The 23,348-nt window shown below is 40.9% G+C and overlaps 2 protein-coding genes across 4 annotated transcripts in view; both read left to right on the forward strand.

Moving 5' to 3' along the window:
- ELOVL6 (ELOVL fatty acid elongase 6) overlaps positions 1–23,348 on the forward strand; it is a 134,075-nt gene that overhangs the window by 43,750 nt on the left and 66,977 nt on the right. The window contains exon 2 of one of the 3 annotated variants that reach the window (XM_082838532.1): positions 16,025–16,115. The exons of the other annotated variants lie outside the window; for them this stretch is intronic. The gene's annotated coding sequence lies outside the window, so the exon portion shown is untranslated. The remainder of the gene's footprint in view (positions 1–16,024; positions 16,116–23,348) is intronic. 3 annotated transcript variants of the gene reach the window in all.
- Positions 3,815–11,704, forward strand: LOC309961358 (small ribosomal subunit protein eS26-like). The gene has a single exon (XM_082838533.1). The coding sequence runs from the start codon at positions 5,735–5,737 to the stop codon at positions 6,080–6,082; it is 348 nt and encodes a 115-aa protein (XP_082694659.1). The 5' UTR covers positions 3,815–5,734; the 3' UTR covers positions 6,083–11,704.

Here is a 23,348-nt window from a genome sequence, read left to right on the forward strand (position 1 = left end):
AAAAAAACTTAAAAAGAACTAGACCCTCAGAGTCAACGTTTGTTCTCTTTAGCAGAGTAAGTGGTGGAGATTGGTTGGGAGTTGATACTTGAGTGCACAAAAACTTAGAAGTAGGGAATGGGAAGCAGCTGATCATTGTAACTGCAGAAAGTACAGTACAGGCTTCCTCTGGCTTTATCTTCCTGTGGAAAGGAAAAGGGGGCGGGGCGGGGGAAACCCAACTTCTCCACCTTTCTGTGAAAGGCAAAATCAAGTTTAGGGCTTATAGAAACATGCTAGCCCTATCCCCAAAGTGGCATGGGGAATTAAGGACGTGGGGAAAGCACTCACTGAGTGAAAGAGCGAGTGAGTCAGCTCCATCTATGGCCGCCAGGGACTAGGGGAGTCACGGATAATTACCACATGCTAGGAGTATAGGGATACCAAGCAAATGGGGGCGTCGGAGACATCCTGAACCAACCCCCAAGGGTGCTTAACATGATGGGGCCGGTATGTAAGGTATTCTGTCACAGAAGGGAAGGGACAGGACAAAGCCCTATCAAACACTTAGGTATGACAAAACAGTTTGTAACCAATTGGTAACTTCTGAGATTCTTTGCTATGAAAATTCAGCCACAGTAGAGATTGTTGCAGTTATGTTAGAGATTGTTACCTGCCGAATGACAGGTTTAGCCGAAGGTGACTAGGAAAGGGGGCCAGACTTAAAGAAGCTGAAAAAAATCTTAAACAAACAAAGTTCATTTCCACTTAAAAATCCTAAGTTAAAACACTCCGTTAATAGAAAGAGTTGGGTCAACTATATAGCCATTCTCTTCTTTGCTTCCAAATCACTTCCAAAAAGAGACAAAAGAGTAGTAGACATATAAGAGAAAAGGTCCAGATGCATCAGTGCAAAAGGAAAAATTTTATATGCATCGTTGTTTTCTAAAAACGTATCTGTGAGCCGCACCGTCCCGCCCCCCCCAAAAATCATGTTTAACAGGCAAAAAATACTTTGGAAAGAAGACAGATTTAAATAAGGGAAAATGTTACCCAAGGTCACCATGATTATCTATAGGTGTCTGCCCATCTCTGAAAAGTAAAATATTGACAGCCCAGAGCCCCAAGGGGATAAAAATGTATATTCAGTTCTCATTCAAATGAAAATGCATTAGGCTCAGGTCCAGAGAACAGTCTTGAATTTGATTTTTTTTTTAAGCTTCCTAAATTTAACGAGCTGAAATTCTTAAAACCAGGCTTTCATAAAAACAAAAAGGTTTTTTCATTTTGTTGTTTATTTTCTTAATTTAAAAAATACACACAGGGCTTCCCTGGTGGCACAGTGGTTGAGCGTCCGCCTGCCGATGCAGGGGACACGGGTTCGTGCCCCGGTCCGCGAAGATCCCACATGCCTCGGAGCAGCTGGGCCTGTGAGCCATGGCCGCTGAGCCTGCTCGTCCGGAGCCTGTGCGCCACAACAGTGAGAGGCCCGCGTAACGCAAAAAAAAAAAAAAAAAAAAAAAAAAAAACCCACACAAAAAGAAGTCCCATAATCTCACTTTTTTCCCTTAAAATTTACAAGTTAAGGTTTCCCTACCCTCTCACCTTGAGAGATAATGCTTTTTTCTAGAATACTAGAGATATGTATCTGTACCTATCCATCCACGTATCTATATCAGTATCTATAATTAATGATTTAACTTGATGCAAACCTTCATTAAAAACATGGAAACTTGCACCCTTGGTTTAGGTAATCTATTGATATTGTTCTGTTTTTAGCTTTATCTGCTTAATCTGTGATAGTTTCTGGATTACAAGGCAGCTGTTTAAGTGTAGTTGATTGAAGGCAGATGGTTGGGATCAGGTGCCTCGAGGCAGTGTAAAGGACTGAAGAGCAGTGTAGGACTCCATCCTTATCGCAAACCTTCCCCCACCCTGCCTGGTCCTACCCACACAATGACGGTTTCTCAGCCGCTTACACGAACTAAACTCCAGTTTTCAGACTTTCCAGTATGCATTTCCTTCTCCCTGGAACGTCCTTCCATTCTTCTCAAAGGCCAGCTCTTCCTCATTTTTATGATCCCAACTGATGTACCAGCTCTACAGAGATATTCTCATTCTCCATCTAGAAGAGCTTCCTGCCCCCAAACATTGTCTCTCCCAGTATTCTGTTGTTTTCTTTCAATTCACACCATAGTGGGTTATTTTTTTTATCTGTGGATTAGCATCCGTCTCTCCCCAATTCAACAGAACAAGCTCTGTGAGGCTCGTGGTGGTGCCCATCTTTTTCAGTACTGTGCACCCAGCACTTCACATAGGGGCTGGTAGATAATAGGTGTCCAATAAGTATTTGTGGAATTAATGAGCTGTATATATCATTGATACAAATCCACAAACATGTAACTAGCTTGCTTTGCAACCATGTGGCTGTAAAGAAAGAGAAGGCTGCTCTTTGATTGCTTTTTATTAGTCACGTTTTACCAAGTTGAAAGTTACTAGTAAATTTCTGGTAGTGGCTTTGTCAGTAGTAAATTACAGAGCATGCTGTGTTACTAAAATGGGTTACCACTCTTGAGAAACCCAAGCAACAAGGGATAAGAATCTCTCCGTGCATTTCTATAATGACTTGGCAGAAGCTGTGGGATGGAGGAAAGAATTGGACTCGCTCTAATCATAGGTCTGCTATTTTTTAGTCATTTATTAGTAACTTCTTTTCTTAAGAGCCTTGAAGAGCCTCCATTTTCTTACCTGTAAAAGGCAATCGTTTTGTCTCATAGGAACAAAGTAGATGATACATGACATACAGTTAAAACCTGCCATAATATATAAATGAATCTGCATGGTCTTGTTATTTTGAAATTAATGAAATGGGGAACACATGCAGCTGGCTGCCTGGGAATTCCAGGCATCTGTGAGCCCATTGCCAACAGTTGTTTCCACAAATTTGTTATTGTCTCAGAGTGGGTTGCCCAGGAATCTATGTCATGTTAGTTAAAGTGTTTTGTGAATTGCAAAGTGCCAAATAAATTTATGGTGTCATTACTATTATTATTATTATATGGTTAAAAATAGATCCTATTAATAAATAAGAGAAATCTATTCATAGTGACTATCAGCTTTTGCCTTTTAAATTTAGATAGACTTACTAGAATCATACGCTTAACTGACATGGATATAAGAAGATCTCCAGTAACGTCCAAATATCTTCTAAAACCTTGGAAGAGGCTAATGCTTCGTAGCATAACCGAGCAGGACCCTACGGGGCCTTCCTGGGACAGATCCTGCCCCGATACCCTCTGCTTCGGCTCCTCTCTGAAGAACCTAGATAATAGTATCTGATACACACTTCCTGAGTTGTTTTACAGATGCTAAAACCACCACCAAGTGAAAGAAATTAACTACTTGATGACCGTGAGCGCGTAGCCCCTAAACCTACTGGCGCCTAAGGATTGATGTTGTTAACCCTTGTGACACCGCCCTGTTACCTCACCAGCAACCAATCAGAGAACTGCAAGAGCAGCCGATCGCTTAACCTGGGACCCTCCTCCCCCACCTTGCCTTTAAAAGGGCTTTGCTGAAACCCACGGGGAGCTCAGGCTTTTCGAGCGCTGGCTTCCCTGGACTCCTCGTCTGAACCCAGTGCCAGTACATTGTTTTTACTGCAGACAAGCAAGTGGACCCGAGTTTGGTTCAGTAACAATAGTGGAAGTGTCCTCCTCACCAGGTAGTAGAAGGTGAGTTTGTTTGCTCCATTTCGGATTGACTTGGCCCTCTGCTTTCCAACTTCCCCCCAAAGAAATTAGTCACGACGGTGAACTACTTAAGAGGAAATCACTGAATTCTAGTGCTGGAAGGAACTAAAATGTACTTATATTAACCCCAAAGTTCTCTTGATTTCCAGTCTTCTAAGGAAAAAAAAAGAAATTAGTTTTATTATATTTCTTGACCTATATTTAAAGCCAGACCATAAAATTTCCAAAGGTACTATTTTCCCTGCCAAACTTTGACCCGTGTGCTTTTTACCGCGGGGCCCTTGGCCTTCCAGCCAAGAAGGAAGAAAGGGTGTAATTCTGCATTTATGTGAGTTCCACAGCTCTTTAAATGACAATCCCGGAAGACTGGATGTTTCTCTGATAAGGTGTTCTTTTCAGACCTCCGTTTCTTCTCCCTTCCCAACTCTTCTTTACCATCCCCTCCCAGCTCCTCTCTGTGCTCTCTATTAGGGTATAGGTAGGCAGGGTGTGGTCGTTATTTAGCTGCTAATTTTGTTAATTTAGCCTCAAACGGCAGTTTTACAAATGAACTAACATTTGAGAAACTGAAACGCAAAGGTGATAAGAAACTCCGAAAAGTACAGTTTACCTTTAGTCAGCTAGTCAGAGGATAAAAGAATGCTATTCAGAGAGTAGAGTTCGGTGTGGTTATTGGGTGAAGCTGGTGTAATTAGAGGTAGCTGGCAGATCCTGCAGAATTAGTTACTCTGGGTAAATAAGGAAATATTCACAGGACCTCCCTGGTGGTCCAGTGTTTAATACTCTATGCTTCCACTGCAAGGGTCACAGGTTTGATCCCTGGTCTCCCTGGTGTCCAAGGTCGGGGCACTAAGATCTCGCGTGCCAAGCTGCAAACTGATGGGTAAGACTGCATCTCCAGTCTTTCATTCAGTTTGAGGAAGTAATGATTGCTCTTAATTTAAGTGAGTGTATCTGTCAGTCAATGGCATACGTAATCAGTCCTAGCTTTGTTTATGGCAGGACAAACTTTCCTTACTACTACCTATGAAGCCACATAACTCAGATTGGGCCTTGAACCCACCGTCTTTTCATTGAGATCACACACCTGATCTCAAGACTTAATGAAGCTTAGGTTCTTTATGTCTCCTTGTGGAAAGAACTCAGTGAGAGACAAAGTGATAGGTAAGAAGTGTTTATTTAGAGAGATACACATTCCCGAATGGCCCCGGGAGAAACACATTTCACAGACCGAGTGTGGGCCATCTCAGAAGGTGAGAGGCCTCGAACTATGGGCTGGTTAATTTGATAGGCTAATGAATGGGAGGATTATTCCAACAATTTTAGGGAAGAGGTGGAGATTTCCAGGAATTGGGCCACTGCCCACTTTTTGACATTTTATGGTCAAACTTGGAGCTGTCATGGTGCCTGTGGGTGTGTCATTTAGCATGCTAACGTATTATGAGTGTATAGTGAGGTTCAAGGTCTACTGGAAGTTGAATCTTGGACATAATCGGTTCTAACCAGTTTATGTCGTATCCTCAGTGGCTATGTCGTTCTTTTAAAGGTTGTGCCCGGCTTCCTTCCTCCTATTTCACTTGCACATTCCTAATGTCTTCAATAAGGCACTCAGTATAAAGCAAACATTTTATTAAAGACAAACCTCTTGTTGTGGGAATTCTACCCAGAACTATCAGCACAGCCTTTAACTTTACAATCGATTGAACTTATATATGAAACTCAAGGTATTATAGCTATGTGTCTATTCCTAATGCAGGATTCCTAGCTCCAGAGGAAACATCTGAGGGCATTCATGACCTGTCAAAAAGTGAAATGGGAATTTGAGATACTTATATAGAAAATTGAGACCAAAATAACACTTAGAATTTCAAATATCTAGAATCCTATGAGACAATATGTTGAGCTAAATTTTCTGAATGGGTACATCTCAGTCTGTGAACGTGCAGTCTCCGTGATCACTGCTTTAAGAAACCCACTATAGCCTCTTTCGCCTCGCTTCCAAGATGACCAAGAAAAGAAGGAATAATGGTCGTGTCAAAAAGGGCCGCGGCCACGTGCAGCCTGTTCGCTGTACTAACTGTGCCCGATGCGTGCCCAAGGATATGACCATTAAGAAGTTCGTCATTCGTAACATCCTAGAGGCCGCAGCCGTCAGGGACATTTCCGAAGCGAGTGTTTTCGACGCGTATGTGCTTCCCAAGCTGTATGTGAAACTGCATTATTGCGTCAGTTGTGCCATTCACAGCAAGGTAGCCAGGAATCGTTCTTGGGAAGCCCCAAAGGACCGAACACCTCCACCCCGATTTAGACCTGCCGGTGCTGCCCCACGACCTCCACCAAAGCCCATGTAAGGAGTTAAGTCCTTAAAGACTAAAATACTGTTCCCTGGAAAGACAATAACATGGAAATTATACTTTAAACAAGAAAAACCCACTATAAATATCTTTCATATGAACCCAGATTTAATCATACGTATTATCATTAATATATATTGATTAATATCCTAGCCCCATATCCAAGTTTAGAAGAAAAATTCATTTTTCAACTAGGCTTACTGAGTTACATCTAATTGAAGTTCTTCCTGTGGTATTGTAGAGGTTAATTCTTTGAAAACCTCACTCCAAATTATGGTCAGCTTTCTCTCTTCCTGGTTCCTCTGATAATTCTAAACAGATCTAATATGTTGACCTTTTGCTCATCTTTGAGGATCTTCTCGAAAGATTAAATTGTCTCTGGTGCCTGGTGGGGATCAGACCTGTGCTGAGGATAGGAGGATTACTTTAGGGTTCTTCCAGGTGACCTTGACTGAGGTGAATTACAAGAAGAGGAGGGAGAGGAAGGGAAGGGGCAGGAAGAGAAGAGAGTGCTCTGCTGCGGTCCCTCCACTGGTTGGCTTCTTTTCCAATAAAGCCTTTATCTGCTGCTGAGTTTATCCATTTTTAACTTTTTAATTTTTAGTGCCTTCCCTTATTCCCTGGGCTACTACCCTGCTACCCTAAACTGTGCTTATACTGAGGTTCATTACATGTGTTTCTGACTCCTCAGATTTGCTAATTCGGTTACAATTTTTGGCCTCCATGATGTTGACCTTGGCTTTGGAGTGAGGCCAATTTGATCCCAGAACACCACTGCTTACTAGTCATGCAACCTTGGGCAAGTTAGTTGTTTCACCTGGCTGAGCTTCCTCGCCTGTCGGTGCGGGTGGTGCACACACCTAGTGTATCTGGTGTGAATATTGAAGGAGAGATCTGTGTCAAGTTTTTCGCACAGTGCCTGAAGAGTCCTGAGTAACCTGGACTCTGGTCAAGTTCAAACATCTCATTTGTTTGGCATCCTCATTTTCAGTGACTTCCTTGATAGCCTTAAGGTGATTATCTCATTTTCACCCAGTTGTATATCCACATAATAAAGGAGTGTCCTGGGTTCTATTTTCCTGGTCTATGCATGAGTACAAAAAAAAAAAAAAGGGAAGACCTTACATGTTTAGCCTGGAATTCAAGGCCCTGCTCAGTTCTGTCCCCAAACTTCCTCTACTGCCTTATTTCCCACATCACTGTTACCGAACGCAGGGTTGTGCGCCCGATGCATGGTAAGGCCAAATGAACCCAAACATTGCAGTTTGGAAAGAGAAAGGTTTGTTGCAGGGCCGAGCAAGGAGAACAGGTGGCTTGTGCTCAAAAAATCTGAATTCCCTGATGTTTTGGGGAGAAGAGTTTTTACAGGCAAAATTTGAGGGGTGGGATGCAGGGTATGTGACTTTCTAATAATTGGCTGATGGCGAGGTAATGGGGGTGGTCTAGGAGTCTTATGCTTGGCCTGAAGTTACTGTCTTCCACCTGAGGTGAGGCCTTAGTTCCTGCAGAAGAACTCAAAGATATTGTTACGCATATCCCTTGAGGTAGAACCGGTATCCTGCTTTAATTGTTGCACTGTAGTTTCTTGATGGTTCCTCCTTTTTTCTGCATTCCGTATTTCCCTGACTGGTAGCCATTTGCTCTGCCCTTTGGAACTTAGGGAAGGCCTAGGAGGCTGAAACCTTTATCCTGCAAATAAGAAATGGGGGACCTGGAAAGGCTTTTGTGCCCCAGGAGGGCCCCATGGGGTCCTGCTTGGTTTCATCATCACTTTCACATGTCGAACACATTTACCAAACTGGAATAATCCTCACTCTCCGGATAAACTCTAGCCCACGTTTCACACTGTTCCTTCATTCTGGAAAGTCACATTCCTAGTCTCCCCTGTTCCCTATCCTGCCGTGGTGTTAAGTCCTCCCAGAAGCCATGTTCTCTTACAGCCTTGTAATCCCTCCATCAGCACAATTCTTAGCACAATTCTTTTTATGACTTGATTATGACTGACCGTGTTCTTTCATGTGTGATAGTCACTACTAGTTAGTAGACTCTAGGGCAGGAAGGGGTGTAATTCTTCTGTTCCCCACTGTGCTTAAAATGGGGTTTTGCAATTGGTAGATCTCAGCGATGGAGTCCTGAAGGAAGGAATATATTGTGGAGATCAGAAGCAGATACCAATTGTGCAGTCAAATATATTCTAATTGTTTCAAATATTTTATTTTCATATATTTCTATGCAATATATAAGAGGCCTTCCCTGCCCACCATAGCTGATGGAGTCCTGTCACTCCTGGCCCCCTTGCTGTGCTTTAATTTTGCACCTGAAAACACATCACTATGACTGTAGATAGGCTATAGAGCCTCCAGTTAGTTTCTGTCTGCCTCTGGAATGTAGGCTTCCTGAGCTCAAGGCCTTCATCTTTTTTGACACTTAGAATCTTTAGCAAGAACTCAGTCAGTATTTCTGGAACAAGTGAATGGATAACTGAAATAATCATAGGCTTTACTCTGCTAAAGTATGGATAGTATCAGTTCTAAGTTTCTAAAAGTATAAAAACAGGCTTCCTAATAACTTGTTTTGGAGGTTTAGACGTTAAGTTTTCGGAGTAATTCTAAGAAATGGAAGCCCTTCCAGGAATGCTGTTTAGAGGCGTTCAGCGTGGTCCTGAGTTTGACACACCATCGTAGGCTATCATGCAATACAGCCTCTAACAAAAATAGGCTGTCTTGAACCCCTGGTAGTAGAACTACTTGCTTTTATACCAAGAAGGTTGGGAAAAGCACCGAAATCTGTATGTGATATGTGCTGAGAAGTTCATGCTGTGAGACCTAAAGTTCTTAGGAGGTTACCTAAAGTGAAAAAACATGTCAGCAGGGCCTGTGGTGGGTCCATGTGTGCTAAATGGGTCTGTGACAGGATCAAGCTCACTTTCCTTAATGAAAATCCTGGTCAAAGTGTGAAAGGTACAAGCGCAGAGTCAGAAAGCTTAAAAAAAAAAAAAAAAGCTTTTATGAGTAATAAAAAAAAAAAACCCTAAAAGACTTGTTCTATTTAAAAAAAAAAAGAAAGTAACTATGCTAAATAACTATAAGAGGAGGTTTCAAAAGTGTAGTCAGAGCCCAGAAACATTTTAATTTAGTTTGGTGAGTTTAACTCTTTTTTATCTTAATTTTCTTCTTATAATACCAAGAGTATATTGGGAAATAACTGCTTCTCTTCAGCATAGGACTTTGCTCCCCAGGCAGACGTTGGAGCTAAGTCAATGGTTAAACAAAATAACAGGTCAGAGGATGAGGAGGTGATGCTGCCACACCTTTTCTTCCCGTCCCCGCTTTCATCTCAGACTCCTGTGATTCTCTAAGCCCCATCTTCCTAAAGCATCTCACCCCACCTCCTTTCCTTGCTGTTTGCCCAAGTGCGATATCACCCAGTGCTTTGCATACAAATTCAATTCCTGTTCACATCTAAAAGAGTGTAACATTTGTAAGGAAAGGGACATGCTTCTGCTATGCTTTCAAAGTAGGATGAGGCTGTCCTTGAGGTTTGAGGTTTATCTGTACAGCACCTGGCACCCAGGGGACCTCAGTAAATATTTGAAGAAATGAATGAACCATGTACAGAGGAGGCAGCCCAAAGGCCACTTCAGGTCACAATGGAACACTCTTTATCAGCACTTATCTGACTTGATTGCCTGGTGACACTCGACCCTCTCTTTGCTTTGACCTTTTTTCCATGATACTCCTTGGTTTTCCTCTTACCTTTTGGTTGTCTCTTCTTATTCTTTCCTGCTTGTTTTTCACCTCCCCCTTCAGTGGTGATACCTCCCTCCCAGTTAGGTTCTACCCTGATCCTCAGAATATTCCCCCTGGATGACCTCATCCAGGTTCCTGACTTCAGCCATCACCATGCAAATGTGGATGACTTCCCAGCCCAACATTTCTAAGTCCCACGCCCTATGTGTCTCTTTCTTTCTCTTTTTTAAAATATTTATTTATTTATTTATTGTTGGCTGTGTTGGGTCTTTGTTGCTGCACCTTTGTTGCTGCACGTGGGCTTTCTCTAGTTGCGGGGGCTATTCTTCGTTGTGGTGCGCGGGCCTCTCATTGTGGTGGCTTCTCTTGTTGCAGAGCACGGGCTCTAGGCACACAGGCTTCAGTAGTTGTGACTCGTGGGCTCAGTAGTTGTGGCTCACGGGCTCCAGAGCTCAGGCTCAGTAGCTGTGGTGCACGGGCTCAGTTGCTCCGTGACATGTGGGATCTTCCTGGACCAGGGCTTGAATCTGTGTCCCCTGCGCTGACAGATGGATTCTCAACAACTGCACCACCAGGGAAGCCCCTATGTGTCTCTTTCAATCTCTACCAGTAAGTCACACATTCTCATTAACTATTAACTAAATACTAGAATACCACTTCTTTACTCCCCACCCACAAAGCTAACACCAGCTACCGGGTCAGACAAACCAGAAACTTGAGAACCACCACCTACTCTCCCTTTTGCCTTTCTCCCCACATTAAATTAGTTGCTAAGACCTGTCTGTTCTACCTTCTCTGCTGAATTCATTTTAATTCACGTAGGGAATGATTACTCTGATGGGCTACCATCTTCCAAATAGCGTTCGCCTATCCATCTTCACCAGTCCTGGCTTCTTCTCATGACGAGAATTGCAGTTACCTGGCATCTCTGCCCATCAGCTTACATTCCCCCAGGTGTCCTCCATGTGACCATGGCTGGGTGGGCTTTCTAAAAATCTTATCTAACTCTGCCCCTCCTGCTTCAACCCTCAGTGGCCCCCTGTGCCTTCAGAATCAAAAGTTCAAACTAGTCGCATGTAGGTAGAAAAGTCATTCAGGATGCTACCTCCTAATCCTCCAACCTCATTCCCTACTCCTCTGGTGCCCTGGTCGGTCCAAACTCCTTGTCCAGTTTCCAACATGCCCCACTGAATGCTTGTCCCCACCGTGCTTCCTGCCCGAGCACTTTTTCTCCTGTTCTTTAGCTGTTCTGCTCTTTGAAAACTGGCTCGTTCTGCAAGAGAGTTTAGTTTCACTTCTGCCCTCCTTTTTTATTCCTTCTTCTGTCCTCTTCACATCCCTCTGAATGTTTGGAAGGCATTGTAAAATTGTTTCCTTGTCTCTCTCACTAGACTGAGCAGTCTGAGATATGTGTCTCTGGCATCTAGAACAGCGTAGACCAGTGTTTTTCAAAGTGGGACCCGCAGGCCTTCCTGTGTCAGAATCATTTAGCCATTGTCAACACTCATGTTCTTAGGCCCTCCCTCCCCCACAGGACCTAGAAAATCAGAATTTCTGGGTGTTTTTAAACAGACTCCCCAGGTAATTTTTATGAGTATACGTATTCAACCAATATATTTAAGTAAACAAATCAGCTGGAGCCTTTGAGCTTATTTTTGAATTCACATACACTGCATAACTTGGATTTGTTGCTGATACTTCTATCAATACTCCTCCTGTTTATAGAAGACCATTTAATTTCCTAGAGAAAAGTTTGCCTCTATGTCATAAAATGAACTGGGGATTTGGAAGTCCTGTGGCCAATTCTAAACACTTTAATAAACAATTTGAACAGTTCAAATTAAATAATCCACACAACTAGATTTAAGCAGCCCTGATGCCTCTTCTTGTTCTTTCGGTGAGCACTTGGCCCCACGTCTCTGGAACTCAGTTTTTCTCTGTGCAAATTCAAATCACTGGGCGTAGCTCCAGATGGCTTACAGGAATTTGAAAATCATTGTGGCAGATATTTGATGTGTTTCATCATTTTCAGTTCAATGTCCAAGGTGTAGCCCCTACACAAAATATAAAATTATTGCTCAGGAGTCTTCCTCAACTATAGAAGATTATTTATATACGAAGAAAGTAAAAAACAGTGCAGCCGGAACTTCTACATATGAGTGGGGGTGAGAAGTCTCTAGTGATCTTTAAACTCACCAACTATCCCCTCGAATAGAAATATGTACTTACCGATGTTTATATGCATTTAAGTGCCAATATAAATACACACTCGTGCACAAATGTAACTTTGCTCTCTTTGATATCCTGCAAGGATTTATATTCGTGTGCTTATAAACTAGCCTGAAAATCCTGGAGCCTGCCAGACAGGTTGCACCTTTGAATAAGGATAGCTGTTGTGAACTTTAGCCCACATGTTTGCCTAAAGAGAACTGTCCAGTCCCTGGTGGCCAGTGCTTTTGTCCGGTTTGTGCAGTGCTTATTATTGTGTAAATTTAATTTGCCCAAAATTGTCCACAAAGCATTTTATCCTTTTGTTTTTCTGGACAGTTATTCCCTTGGACCAGTGTGTTGCTCCTGCTTTAGCATTCGGGGCTCAGTCATTTTTAATACTTGACCAATCAAGCTCAACTAAGTGAGAGTAATTGTGGCCAAAATGCCTAGGCAGGATGTAGAGAGTTTTGGGGTTTTGTTTTCCTGTCTTCCTGCTGTTTTTTGGTAACAACACAATAGATCAGGTAGCCTAGCATCTTTTATAGAAGGAGCCTCTACACATGTCACTATATAAACATTTACATTTTAGAGGTAATGGCTCGCTTGTTGCCACCCACATTATTAAATCGCTGCAGCGTGCCATGTATTTCAGTAGCAAAGAACTTCGTACGTTGTATTCAGAGAAGTTTGAATAGAAATTCAGAATATTCATTAAGAGTATGTTGCGAACTAACAGAAAAATTAACAAATAGAACCTTAATTAAGTATGGAGATTTCCTTGTTTCATTCAACAAAAGTCCGGAGCATGCAATCTAGAGTTGATGAAGCAGCCCAGTGATGCCATCTGGAAACCAAGCTCATTTCATCTTTCTGTGCCTCTGGCTTTCTCTCTCGTGGCTATAAGATGGCTGCCACCAGGCATCCAGTCTGTGACAAGGCAGGAAAGAGAAGTGCAAAGGAGCAAAACTCCAAAGGGTGTGTCAGCTAAATCAAGCAAGCTTCCCCAGAAGTCCCATCTGGCCACTTCAGCGTATGCATCATTGCCAGAACTCTATCACAGGACTACCCCTAGACCAATTGCTGGAAGGGAGCCAGGGAGAAGGGCATTGTGATTGGCAGTTCAGTCATACCGCCATCCTCAGACAGCTTCCCTAAGGATCCAATCCATTGAAACTAGGGTTCCAACCGAAGGACATCCATGGAGCACATCGCTTACTATAATGTTTGCCCTGGTGTTGATCCATCTCTTGAGAGACTCAGCGACTTTCCAGGTGATGACTCTGGGTACCTTCCTCTCATGTGGCAAGAAGTGAAAGCAATCCAGTCTAGATGTGCCTCACCTGAGAAAATATATACAATACAATAAAAAGATTCGATCTTTACAAGTAATCATGAAATTTCTCTTCAGTAGGGACGCTCCCCAAACTTTCTCAAAATACACTTTAGTTTAAAACAATTTATACACAATTTTCTGTGAGTAAATCTGTTGTATAGAGCAAGATAAACCTGTACGTTAAAAAGATTTATTTTACCTTTGAGGCGTGAATATAAAATTCATAACATAAAATCTTGGTAATCACTCACATACTTATTGGATCTTCATAAGTGTGTTCCACGGGAACTTAGAACTTTACAAGTTCTGCCCTGTTGGTTGGGAAAATGGGTGAATGTTTTCTTAGTCCTGAAACTGACATTATTACATGCCGCTGGTTGACACAGGAGGGAGCATAATTTTATAGCTAAGATCACGATAAGCACCAAAACCATGAGGAAATATTACACTTTGCTGCATTCCCTATACTCTCAGATGGGTAGAGTGAAAGTAATTTGCAGAAATCACCTGACTAACCTCATTCACCCATATATTGAACATTAGACCATGTGATCAATTCCTATGAAATAACTCCCCACCTAAGAATGTTCAGACTGGGGACTTCCTGTATCCACATTGCACACGCCTGCCTTGTCTTCAGCTCCAGGCCCTGCCCTTATCTAAAACCTGTGCTACTCACTCAAGCTCCTGCTTTGATCTTATCAGTGAGCAACCTCTATATATCACAAGCAAAAGCATGTTGACTTCATTCATTTAAATGCTTCAATGGCTTCCTATTGCTCTTAGGATTAAAAAGAAATGTCTTAACATAGTCTATAGGAGCCCTCATAATCTTGCTTCCACCTATCTTGGACCATCAGCTCAAAACTCTCAAAACCTACTCTTGGGATCTGAAGGTCAAACACACCAAATTCCTTATAGTTATTTGAATGTGCTCGCTCTCTCTCTTGCTTTGGTCTCTGCCCACGTTATTCCCACTTACTCATCTTGTCTAAATCTGGGTGAGGGTGCATCCGTAGTATTATTGGAGTGTTTCCTTATGATCTTATTCCCCCACTTTCCCATACACTTGTCTATTACCCCCCAAAGACTTTAAAGTCTCCAAGGAACCAGGGAGTGTCTATTTTGTTAACTCTCCTCAATGCCTTGCACATTGTCAGTGCTTAATAAATATTTATTGAGTTGCAGTATGAAAGAATGAATCAGAACTCTCCTTACTCTTAGCCCAGATAAACTCTTAGCAGTACAAATTCAGCAAAATTTGGCACCGTAAGCCAAAAGGCTTTGTACATTTTTATTAATTAGGTAAATAAATATCTTTGATCTCTGTTATTAGACTAAACTATCATCCTCCAAGCAATTCCTAAAAAAGTATATCTTTCAACTGAAGTAGCTTATTACTTACGAAGAAAAGTTCCTAGGTTTCAGTTTTCTGGTGAAAGGGCAAAGAATTTTAGATTAACGTGTTTGTTAAATGCTCACATAAATGAGAATCTTGAGAAGCTTAGTGAGATGTAGGCTTACCTTCTCATCCTCAGAGTCCTAGAGCAGCTACAGTGCAATGTCCTGTCTCTGTTCTTAACGCAGAGTACAAGAGGTTGCCTGCCACTCTTCCTTTCTTTCAGTTTTCCTCTCTTGTCAAAGTCTTCGCTAGTTGTAATGCAGTGATATTTTTTTTGTAAATATGATATTAGCCAGAAGTTTTTTATTTGATTGTAGGATATAATTGATTTTGATGTGCCTTACAGTTATGTTATATTTGAGGCAGGGAATCAAAGAACCCGGAGGGATGGTGGTGGCTGAAGACAGGGAGCTCAGTAATCATGATGATCTTGACGTAGATCGAGCTCAAGTCTAAAAGTCTTATAAGAGTCGTAGTGAAGTGCAGACTTTTAGGGTTGCTTTTTGTTCTTAGTCTGTTCAGGCTGCTATAACAAAATACCACAGACTGAGTTGCTTAAGTAACAATGTTTTCTCACAATTCTGGAGTCTGGAAAGTCCAAGATCAAGACACCAGCAGATGCAGTGTCGGGAAAGGGCCTGCTCCCTAGAAGGTCGTGTTCTCTCTTTAACCTCCCACGGAGCTTTCTTTTCTAAGGCCACTAATTCCATTCAGGAGATCTCTGCCCTCATGACCTAATCACCTCCCGCAGACCCCACCTCCTATCATACCACAATGGAGGTTAGGATTTCAACATGAATTGTAAAGGGAACACAGACATTCAGACCACAGGACTCTTCTAGATTCAGAAGATTAGGGAGGCGGGAATCTGCCGCCATAAGAAGCACCGCCTCCCTCCCTTTTTTGAGTCTGCCCTGCTCCCTCCCAACTCAGACTAGGCTCTGACATTTTTTGTTTATGACTTTCATTTTAGCAGGTTTTTCTCAATCTCTAATTCTCACTCCCAATCCCTAGCTCTCTTTTCTCACTCAAATTAAAACTTATATTTTTATTTTTAATTAAAAAAGTAATAAATATATCCTCTTTTAAAATATGTGTTGCATAGACACAAGTGGAAAATAAAACTTACCTGTAAATCAACCATCTCAATGTAACTTTTTAATAAAAAGTAAATAAAGAAAATTAACTTTTATCCCCCCCTTTCTTTATATATATTAATATAGTTTTGGCCTTTCATTTCACAGGCAGAGAGAGATCTGAGTTCTGTAAGGATGTGAAGATATCTTTTGCGACATTAGAAAGGATGAACTAGGGAAATACAGAGTGTTTTAAAAAGTAAGTTTTTGGCCTTTAAAGAAACGGCTATACCTTATATTTGGAGTGTTATGATAACTTCCTAAAATTGGGGTTAGGTTATAGTGTATATAGCGTTATTACTTGGTCGAAAATTTAAAACCTAACTGCAACTCACTTAAGCTCTGGAATAAAAGGCCTAATTTTTTTTTTAATGGAAATAGTTGCTACAGTGTATTTTAAAAGAAATTGGCTTAGTTCCTTTATTAGTTTTAAAGTCATATTTTATTCATTTTATTTGCCTCTTTTTCTAAAGTTTTGATTTCCGCAGTACCATTGGGCTTTGCTTCTTATATGTATATTTAGAGAACTACACATTAAAAGGTCACTTGTGTCCTACATCCCCCTGCTGACTCAGGAAAAAAATGGAAAACGTATTTCCTTGTCCTTGTCAGGAATTATTATCCCTTTTCTTGCCACTTGGACCTAAAACCAGTTTGCCAGTGAAGCAGAATTAATGTGCTTGTAGAAAATCAAATTCTGTCTCTAGTTGGGAATAATCCTGTCAATTTTTTGAAGAACCAGCTTTTGATTTTGTATATTCAGGTTTGAGTTTGCAGGAGGAAATCCTGAAAGAACACTACACATCTTCTTTATGAGAGAGATTAAATTAATTCATCTCTAGTGTCAAGCTACTTTAGATCTGTCTTAATTTAAGATTCTACCACGGTACCTCATAATCTTTGTCTACAGACTAACTTAATTCACAAAAGATCAGAAACTGAGAAGTTTGGGGATTTCTTAGGAACTCAGATTTACAATTATAATTACCCCCTAAATAAAATGTTGTTTGCTTATACAAATTAATAAACTTTCTTTACCATAGTCTAGATACTTTTATACTCATTCTTCCTGAATGATATTTATGACTATGCAAACATAGCTGTATTTATCAATAGATGAAAACTTACTGAAAGAAGCAGAATTATTGTTCAGATATACACTTAGAGATACATGATCAAAGGATATCTCAGTATACTGAAATTTCCAAAGGCAAAATTAGCAGAACCTGGTCATTGTAAACACAGAAGACAGTTCTTGCCCGTGTTATTTTTCTCTGCCTTTTCTCTGCCTAGCTTTTTCCAGAGGGGTTCACTCCCTTACCATAAGTCTTTTGCTCAAATTCACCTTCTCAGTGTGTCTGCCCTGGCCACCTTATTTAAATTGTGGTCTGTCCCTCACTTCCCGCCTTATTTTCCCCTCACACTGCTTTACTATCTCTTCTTTCCATCGTATGTATAATCTTGTAACATATCTTATTATTTATTTTCTTATTTATTGTCTGTCTCCAGATGTGTAACCTCCATGAGTACAGGCTTTTTTGTCTGTTTTGTTCATTGATGTATTCCCAGAGCCTAGAACTGTGCTTGGCACACAGTAGGTGCTTGATTAGTACTTCTTGAATGAATAATCAGGAGTTCCAAATGGAGTTGGAAGAGAATATGGAAAATTTCGTTTTCTGTGAGGTTAGTTGTGCTGTCAAAATGTACAACTTTTCTTCCTTGGAGAAGCTATTAAGACCAGACATAAGATACGTTTTCAGTGAACATATGCCATATAAATTTCAGTGAATATATGACATAAATTGTTAATTCGGTCAATTTATCCCCCTAAAATTCATCAAATTAATGAGAAAAAAAAAGGAGTCATCATATTGGTGTCATTTAGGTAAAACCTCTGTTTTTTTTTTTTTTGTGGTACGCGGGCCTCTCACTGTTGTGGCCTCTCCCGTTGCGGAGCACAGGCTCCGGACGCGCAGGCTCAGCGGCCATGGCTCACGGGCCCGGCCGCTCCGCGGCATGTGGGATCTTCCCAGACCGGGGCCATCGGCAGGCGGACTCTCAACCACTGCGCCACCAGGGAAGCCCAAACCTCTGCTCTTTTGCTTTATCATATGCAGTTACGGATAAGAATTCTTGATCTCAGTGCCCACCCATGTACCGTCAGGCAAGGCTGTTTTGCCCATGGTCATATGCATGCCGCGTCTTTAATGAGAATATTATAGACTGATAGACCTCACATTGGACCTACTCAAAGAGTTTGTAGGTGGGAGAAAGATTTAACTCTAAAAATAGAGATTAGATTTTGGCATCACATGCCGCTCTTGAGGTGAAAAATCTTATTGGAGCTACTTTGTACTGAGAACTGCTAGTCCAGTCTCTGCCCCTCGACTGTTCTAATGAGTGGAATTCTAGCCCAGCTGCTCACTTCCCTGCCCCAAGCAGCCAGTAGGAGTCAAATGAGGCAGATACTGATGAGAAAAGGATCCTCTCAAAGCCCTTTCATAATTTCAGTCCTTTTTGACGTACGGGTAGACTCCCTTGGGTGCTCCCTTTTTGTATAAAGCTCTAAGGGAAGTTATGGGTGAAAGGCAGGACTAGAAGTTGAAAACCAATTACCTAGGATCATCAGCTGTTGCTGACCCACAGCAGAAGATGCACCAGAGGTCAAATAGCTGATATATATTTGCTCATGATCAGTCAGGTTCACCCAATGCCAGGTGTGTAGAATTGAGGGACGATTCTTGGCCAGTAACTGGTTTGGAATAATCAGATTGTGCCGTATCTGTATCCTGCAGTTATCCTTTGAATGTCTGCTGACATCCAAGAAATGATGCCAGTTTTACAAATCTGGGTTAGATCAGAACTTTACCTTACGGCCAGGTTTGCTTTCGCCTCTCACCACCAAGGCAGAAGCAACCTCACAATACAGCATTGTTATATCCACCCGTGAGGCTGCATGGCCAACTGATCTCAGCTCAGACTTGCTGCAATCAACATTTTTTATTGTGAAAATACTGTAAGTTGTGCAAAGAATGAGCATTGTACAATATTAATATCCTAACATTCCATGGGCCTTTTAACTGCAGTGTAAATCAGCCAAATGGTCAAATTCAACTCTTTTCTTTACTGGTAGCCTAGTAATTAAATGACTATAAAAGGATCTGCTTTTTCTTCCTACTATAAATAGGTCAGAAAAAGAAAGCATATCTTCCATAACATTTAAAAGTTTTTCTTTTAGAAATACCTAATTTACCACACCACCCCCTCTAGTTGCAGGCATCTGAAATAAAGCAAACTTTCCCTTCCACCTAAAAAAAAAAAAAAGAAAAACCTAATTTAGAAGGCTTATTTATAGCCGCTTTTAATTGTTATTATTTCTAAACATACTTTTAGGTGGGCCAGTACTTTTCAGCTCAGTTCACGAGTGACCTGTGTGTACCATCTAAGAAACTTACGTCCTGTGTCCTGTCTAGGACTTTTTATAAGAATAAAGTGTTCAGATCATTGTTTCACAATGTTACCGCTCTTCATACTCAAGCTGAGATATCTAAATGATGTGTTTTCATAAAAGCTCTTGTATATTACAAACTTGGATAGTGCAGTTTTGCTTATTTATCATTTTCAAGGTACTCACAAAAGGCTAATATCAAATTCACAGATGTTCTGGTATGTATACCTTTAAAATGACTAAACAGGACTTGAAATGCTTTTGGCCATAGAGACTCAACCAGCCTGATTTTTGGCGTTTGAGTCTCTTATACCATCTTTTTTTTTTTTTTTTAAGAAGATGTTGGGGGTAGGAGTTTATTAATTTATTTATTTTTGCTGTGTTGCGTCTTCGTTTCTGTGCGAGGGCTTTCTCCAGTTGTGGCAAGCGGGGGCCGCTCTTCATCGCGGTGCGCGGGCCACTCACTATGGCGGCCTCTCTTGTTGCGGAGCACAGGCTCCAGACGCGCAGGCTCAGTAGTTGTGGCTCACGGGCCTAGCTGCTCCGCGGCATGTGGGATCTTCCCAGACCAGGGCTCGAACCTGTGTCCCCTGCATTGGCAGGCAGATTCTCAACCACTGCGCCACCAGGGAAGCCCCAAACATCTATTTTTTCCCCCCGATAATAAGCAATTGTATTAGGTACCATGTATTGAGGACTTACAGTGTGTCAGATGCTGCCAGGTACAGTATTTTGATGATTTACAATAAGCCTGAGAAGGCAGTGTTACTTTCCCAGCTTTTTTGATGAGGATACTGAGGCAGATAAGATGTACAGTATTTTACTCAAGATCACAGAGCCAATATGATGACTTACAGCCAGGATTGAAACCCAGGTCTTTGTGACTCCAGTAGATATGATGGTGACTACACTGGTATCTTCCAATAAGACATGTGCAGAAGTATATGGAATAAAATTTGTGTAATTTTATATAATCATGCAACCACCACCAAAATGCTTGGTGTGTTGGTTAGCATTTTGTACTTTTAAAATTTAAAACATTTTAAAACATTTGTTATATAAAATTTTCATCTTTCATTATTAAACTAGTAGAAAAAGGTATTCAGTACATAAAAGTAAATTGGAGAAAAAAAGCATGCATAATCCTGCCACCCAGTAATAACCACTGTAAAATTGGAGTGAGGGGTATTTCTTCTTCCAAGATGTAATTATACCACATTCTGCTTTTTTTTTTAAAGATTGTGGATTAGATCTCATTCCCTCTCTTCCTTTTTTTTTTTAAAGGGAGGTTGCAATTTTAATTAATTTATTTATTGTTTATTTATGGCTGTGTTGGGTCTTTGTTTCTGTGCGAGGGCTTTCTCTAGTTGTGGCAAGCAGGGGCCACTCTTCATCGCAGTGCACGCGCCTCTCACTATCGCTGCCTCTCTTGTTGCGGAGCACAGGCTCCAGACGCGCAGGCTCAGTAGTTGTGGCTCACGGGCCTAGTTGCTCTGCGGCATGTGGGATCTTCCCAGACCAGGGCTCGAACCCATGTCCCCTGCATTGGCAGGCAGATTCTCAACCACTGCGCCACCAGGGAAGCCCCCACATTCTGCTTTTATCTTCCATAGTTATTAAAGTCATATATACTTTATGTAACTCTAAATTTATGTAACTCTTTATGTGTAATAGTATTTTGAGTGGACATACCATAGCATATCCCTGACTCTTAGAGATCTAGTTACTTTTTCACTGTTGCACTGTAGAGATTATCTTTCCTTTACCATATTAAAGATTGTTTGCCTCAAACAGACTCCTTGAAGTAGAATTGCAGGATTAAAAGCTATGGATCTTTTAGAATTCTTGATAAATTGTTTTTTCAAGAGCTATATTACTTTACCTTCTGGCCAGCAAAACAGATGAGTTTCGGCATCCTCACCTGAATCAGGCATTATCACTTCCCTCATTGCCAGTTGATAGCATTAAATAGTATCTTAGAGCTTTCTTGGTTTATGTAATAATCCTGATCAAAATTAATATGATTTATTTATCATCAAAATAGTATGATGCTGTTGTTGTCATTATTTTGCTTTCAGATTAAGCCTGGCCCTTCAGAGTCGGTCTGGAAATGTATCGGTAAATAACAAGATTCTATTGATTGCAGGTGAGGGTACAGTCATCAGGTGGAAAGTGATGCTATCACAGTGCCAGTCTCACTTTGTCTGTTCTGTCTTTGCTTATTTTATGCAGACGATTACATAGAGAAAGCAATATGTGGGTCTCTGGGCAGCAAGAAGTAAAGAAATTCGATGATGCTTCCCCAGTATTTCTGAGCAGGTACTTGTTACAATATACTACTCCCGGAGCAGCCTGCCTCAGTAGAAACAGAACCATATTTCCGAAGAGAGGTTTAAAAAATGATAGTAGAATTGAAACTAACTTGTAGGATTCTTTCAGCTCTTGAGGTAAACAAAACTATAATAAAATATAATTTTTACCATTTAGATTTAGAATCAAGTGAGTTTGAAGCATAGATTCATAGATGACTTCAGCGTTGGTTATCTTCTTTAGTCTCCCAGTAATATATATATATTTTTTTTTTTCCCCTTAAAGTATTTCCAAAATGCAACATCTTTAAAATAGCCAATATATTATTCATCCATTCATATGTCAGGAGCCCACTTTAGGCCAGCATTGTAGTATAAGGCCTTGGGTGTACAAAACTGAGTAAGACACAGTTCCTAGCTTTCAGGATTACAAACCTGTGAATTTATGTGTGAAATATAGAGTTAAGTGCTATAATAGGTAGGCAAAATGTGTATAGAAAGCACAGAGGTGACGAAGGAAAGGTTAAATCCAGTTGACCTAGAAGCAGTCAGGGAATATCTTCACAAAGATCAACAAAATGACAAGGATGGGTTGGAAGGGCGTTCAAAGTGGTGAGAATGGCGTGTGTAAAGAAAGACAAGGTGGGCAAGGGGTGTGATGTCGTTTGAAAATCACAGTATGGCTGTAGCATAGGATGTTCCAGGAGAAGTTATAAGACATGATTTCAGAGTAGTCAGAGGTAAGATCATTTGAATCATGTGAAAGCATTTAGACATAATTTGGGAGACAATGGTCAAATCTGTTAAAATTCTCTAGAGCCTATAACCTACATTAATGACGTTCCTGTTCAAATAAACAAGGTAGTTGGAAAATATAAAGTACTTGCCTTTGTATGATTTAATGCCTACATTTTCTTAGATGTAGTCTTGTACACGTGTCCTCAATAATTTTTCAATACTAGATTCTACGATCTGAAAGCACAGGAATACGGCAAGTCCTTTTGTACAGCTAGAAGGACACAGTAAATCAGTCTAAGTAGGAAGATACAAAGGCAGAAAATTGTGTACTATGTCAAAGATTGCAAAGAAATCACATGGAAAATTGTGTAATATGCCAAAGTATGCCCAGCCATTAAGTGACCCAGGGAATATGCCTGTCAGTATACAAAAAGAGTAGGCAAGCATCAGACTGGAAAAGGAGTCAGCTTCTAGCATGCAGTGGCTTTTTGAGATGTATTCTCTGGAGACTTTGACCACTTAAGCAAGGGCACTGCTTTTTAGTTTATCTTCTTCAATTTATTTCTCTCTGTTAAAATCAATAGCCTTATGAATATGACTTAAAGGAATACTTTCTTGAAGAATCAATAGATTTCAACTGTAAGTGATTATTTATGTTTGTGAATGTCAGAAAGACTGATGGGGAGCTGGGAAAGGTGATGATACACTATTGCTGAAGGAACCAACTGGGAAGGTATAACATTCTGGATAAGAACCCAGTGTAGCGATTAAGGGCACAGGACTGACACTTGGCTGCCTGGGTTTAACTCCCAGCACTGTCACTGAAAATCTCTGGGTTCTGTACAGGTATTTAACCTTGTTCTTTAGTTTCTTGGTCTGGAAAATGGGCATGATCACAGGTTCTCTGAAATGTAAATGAGACATTGTATATAACAAG

The sequence above is a fragment of the Leucopleurus acutus genome (assembly GCF_964270905.1).
Source record: "Leucopleurus acutus genome assembly, chromosome: 4".
In the NCBI taxonomy this organism is placed as follows: Eukaryota; Metazoa; Chordata; class Mammalia; order Artiodactyla; family Delphinidae; genus Leucopleurus; species Leucopleurus acutus.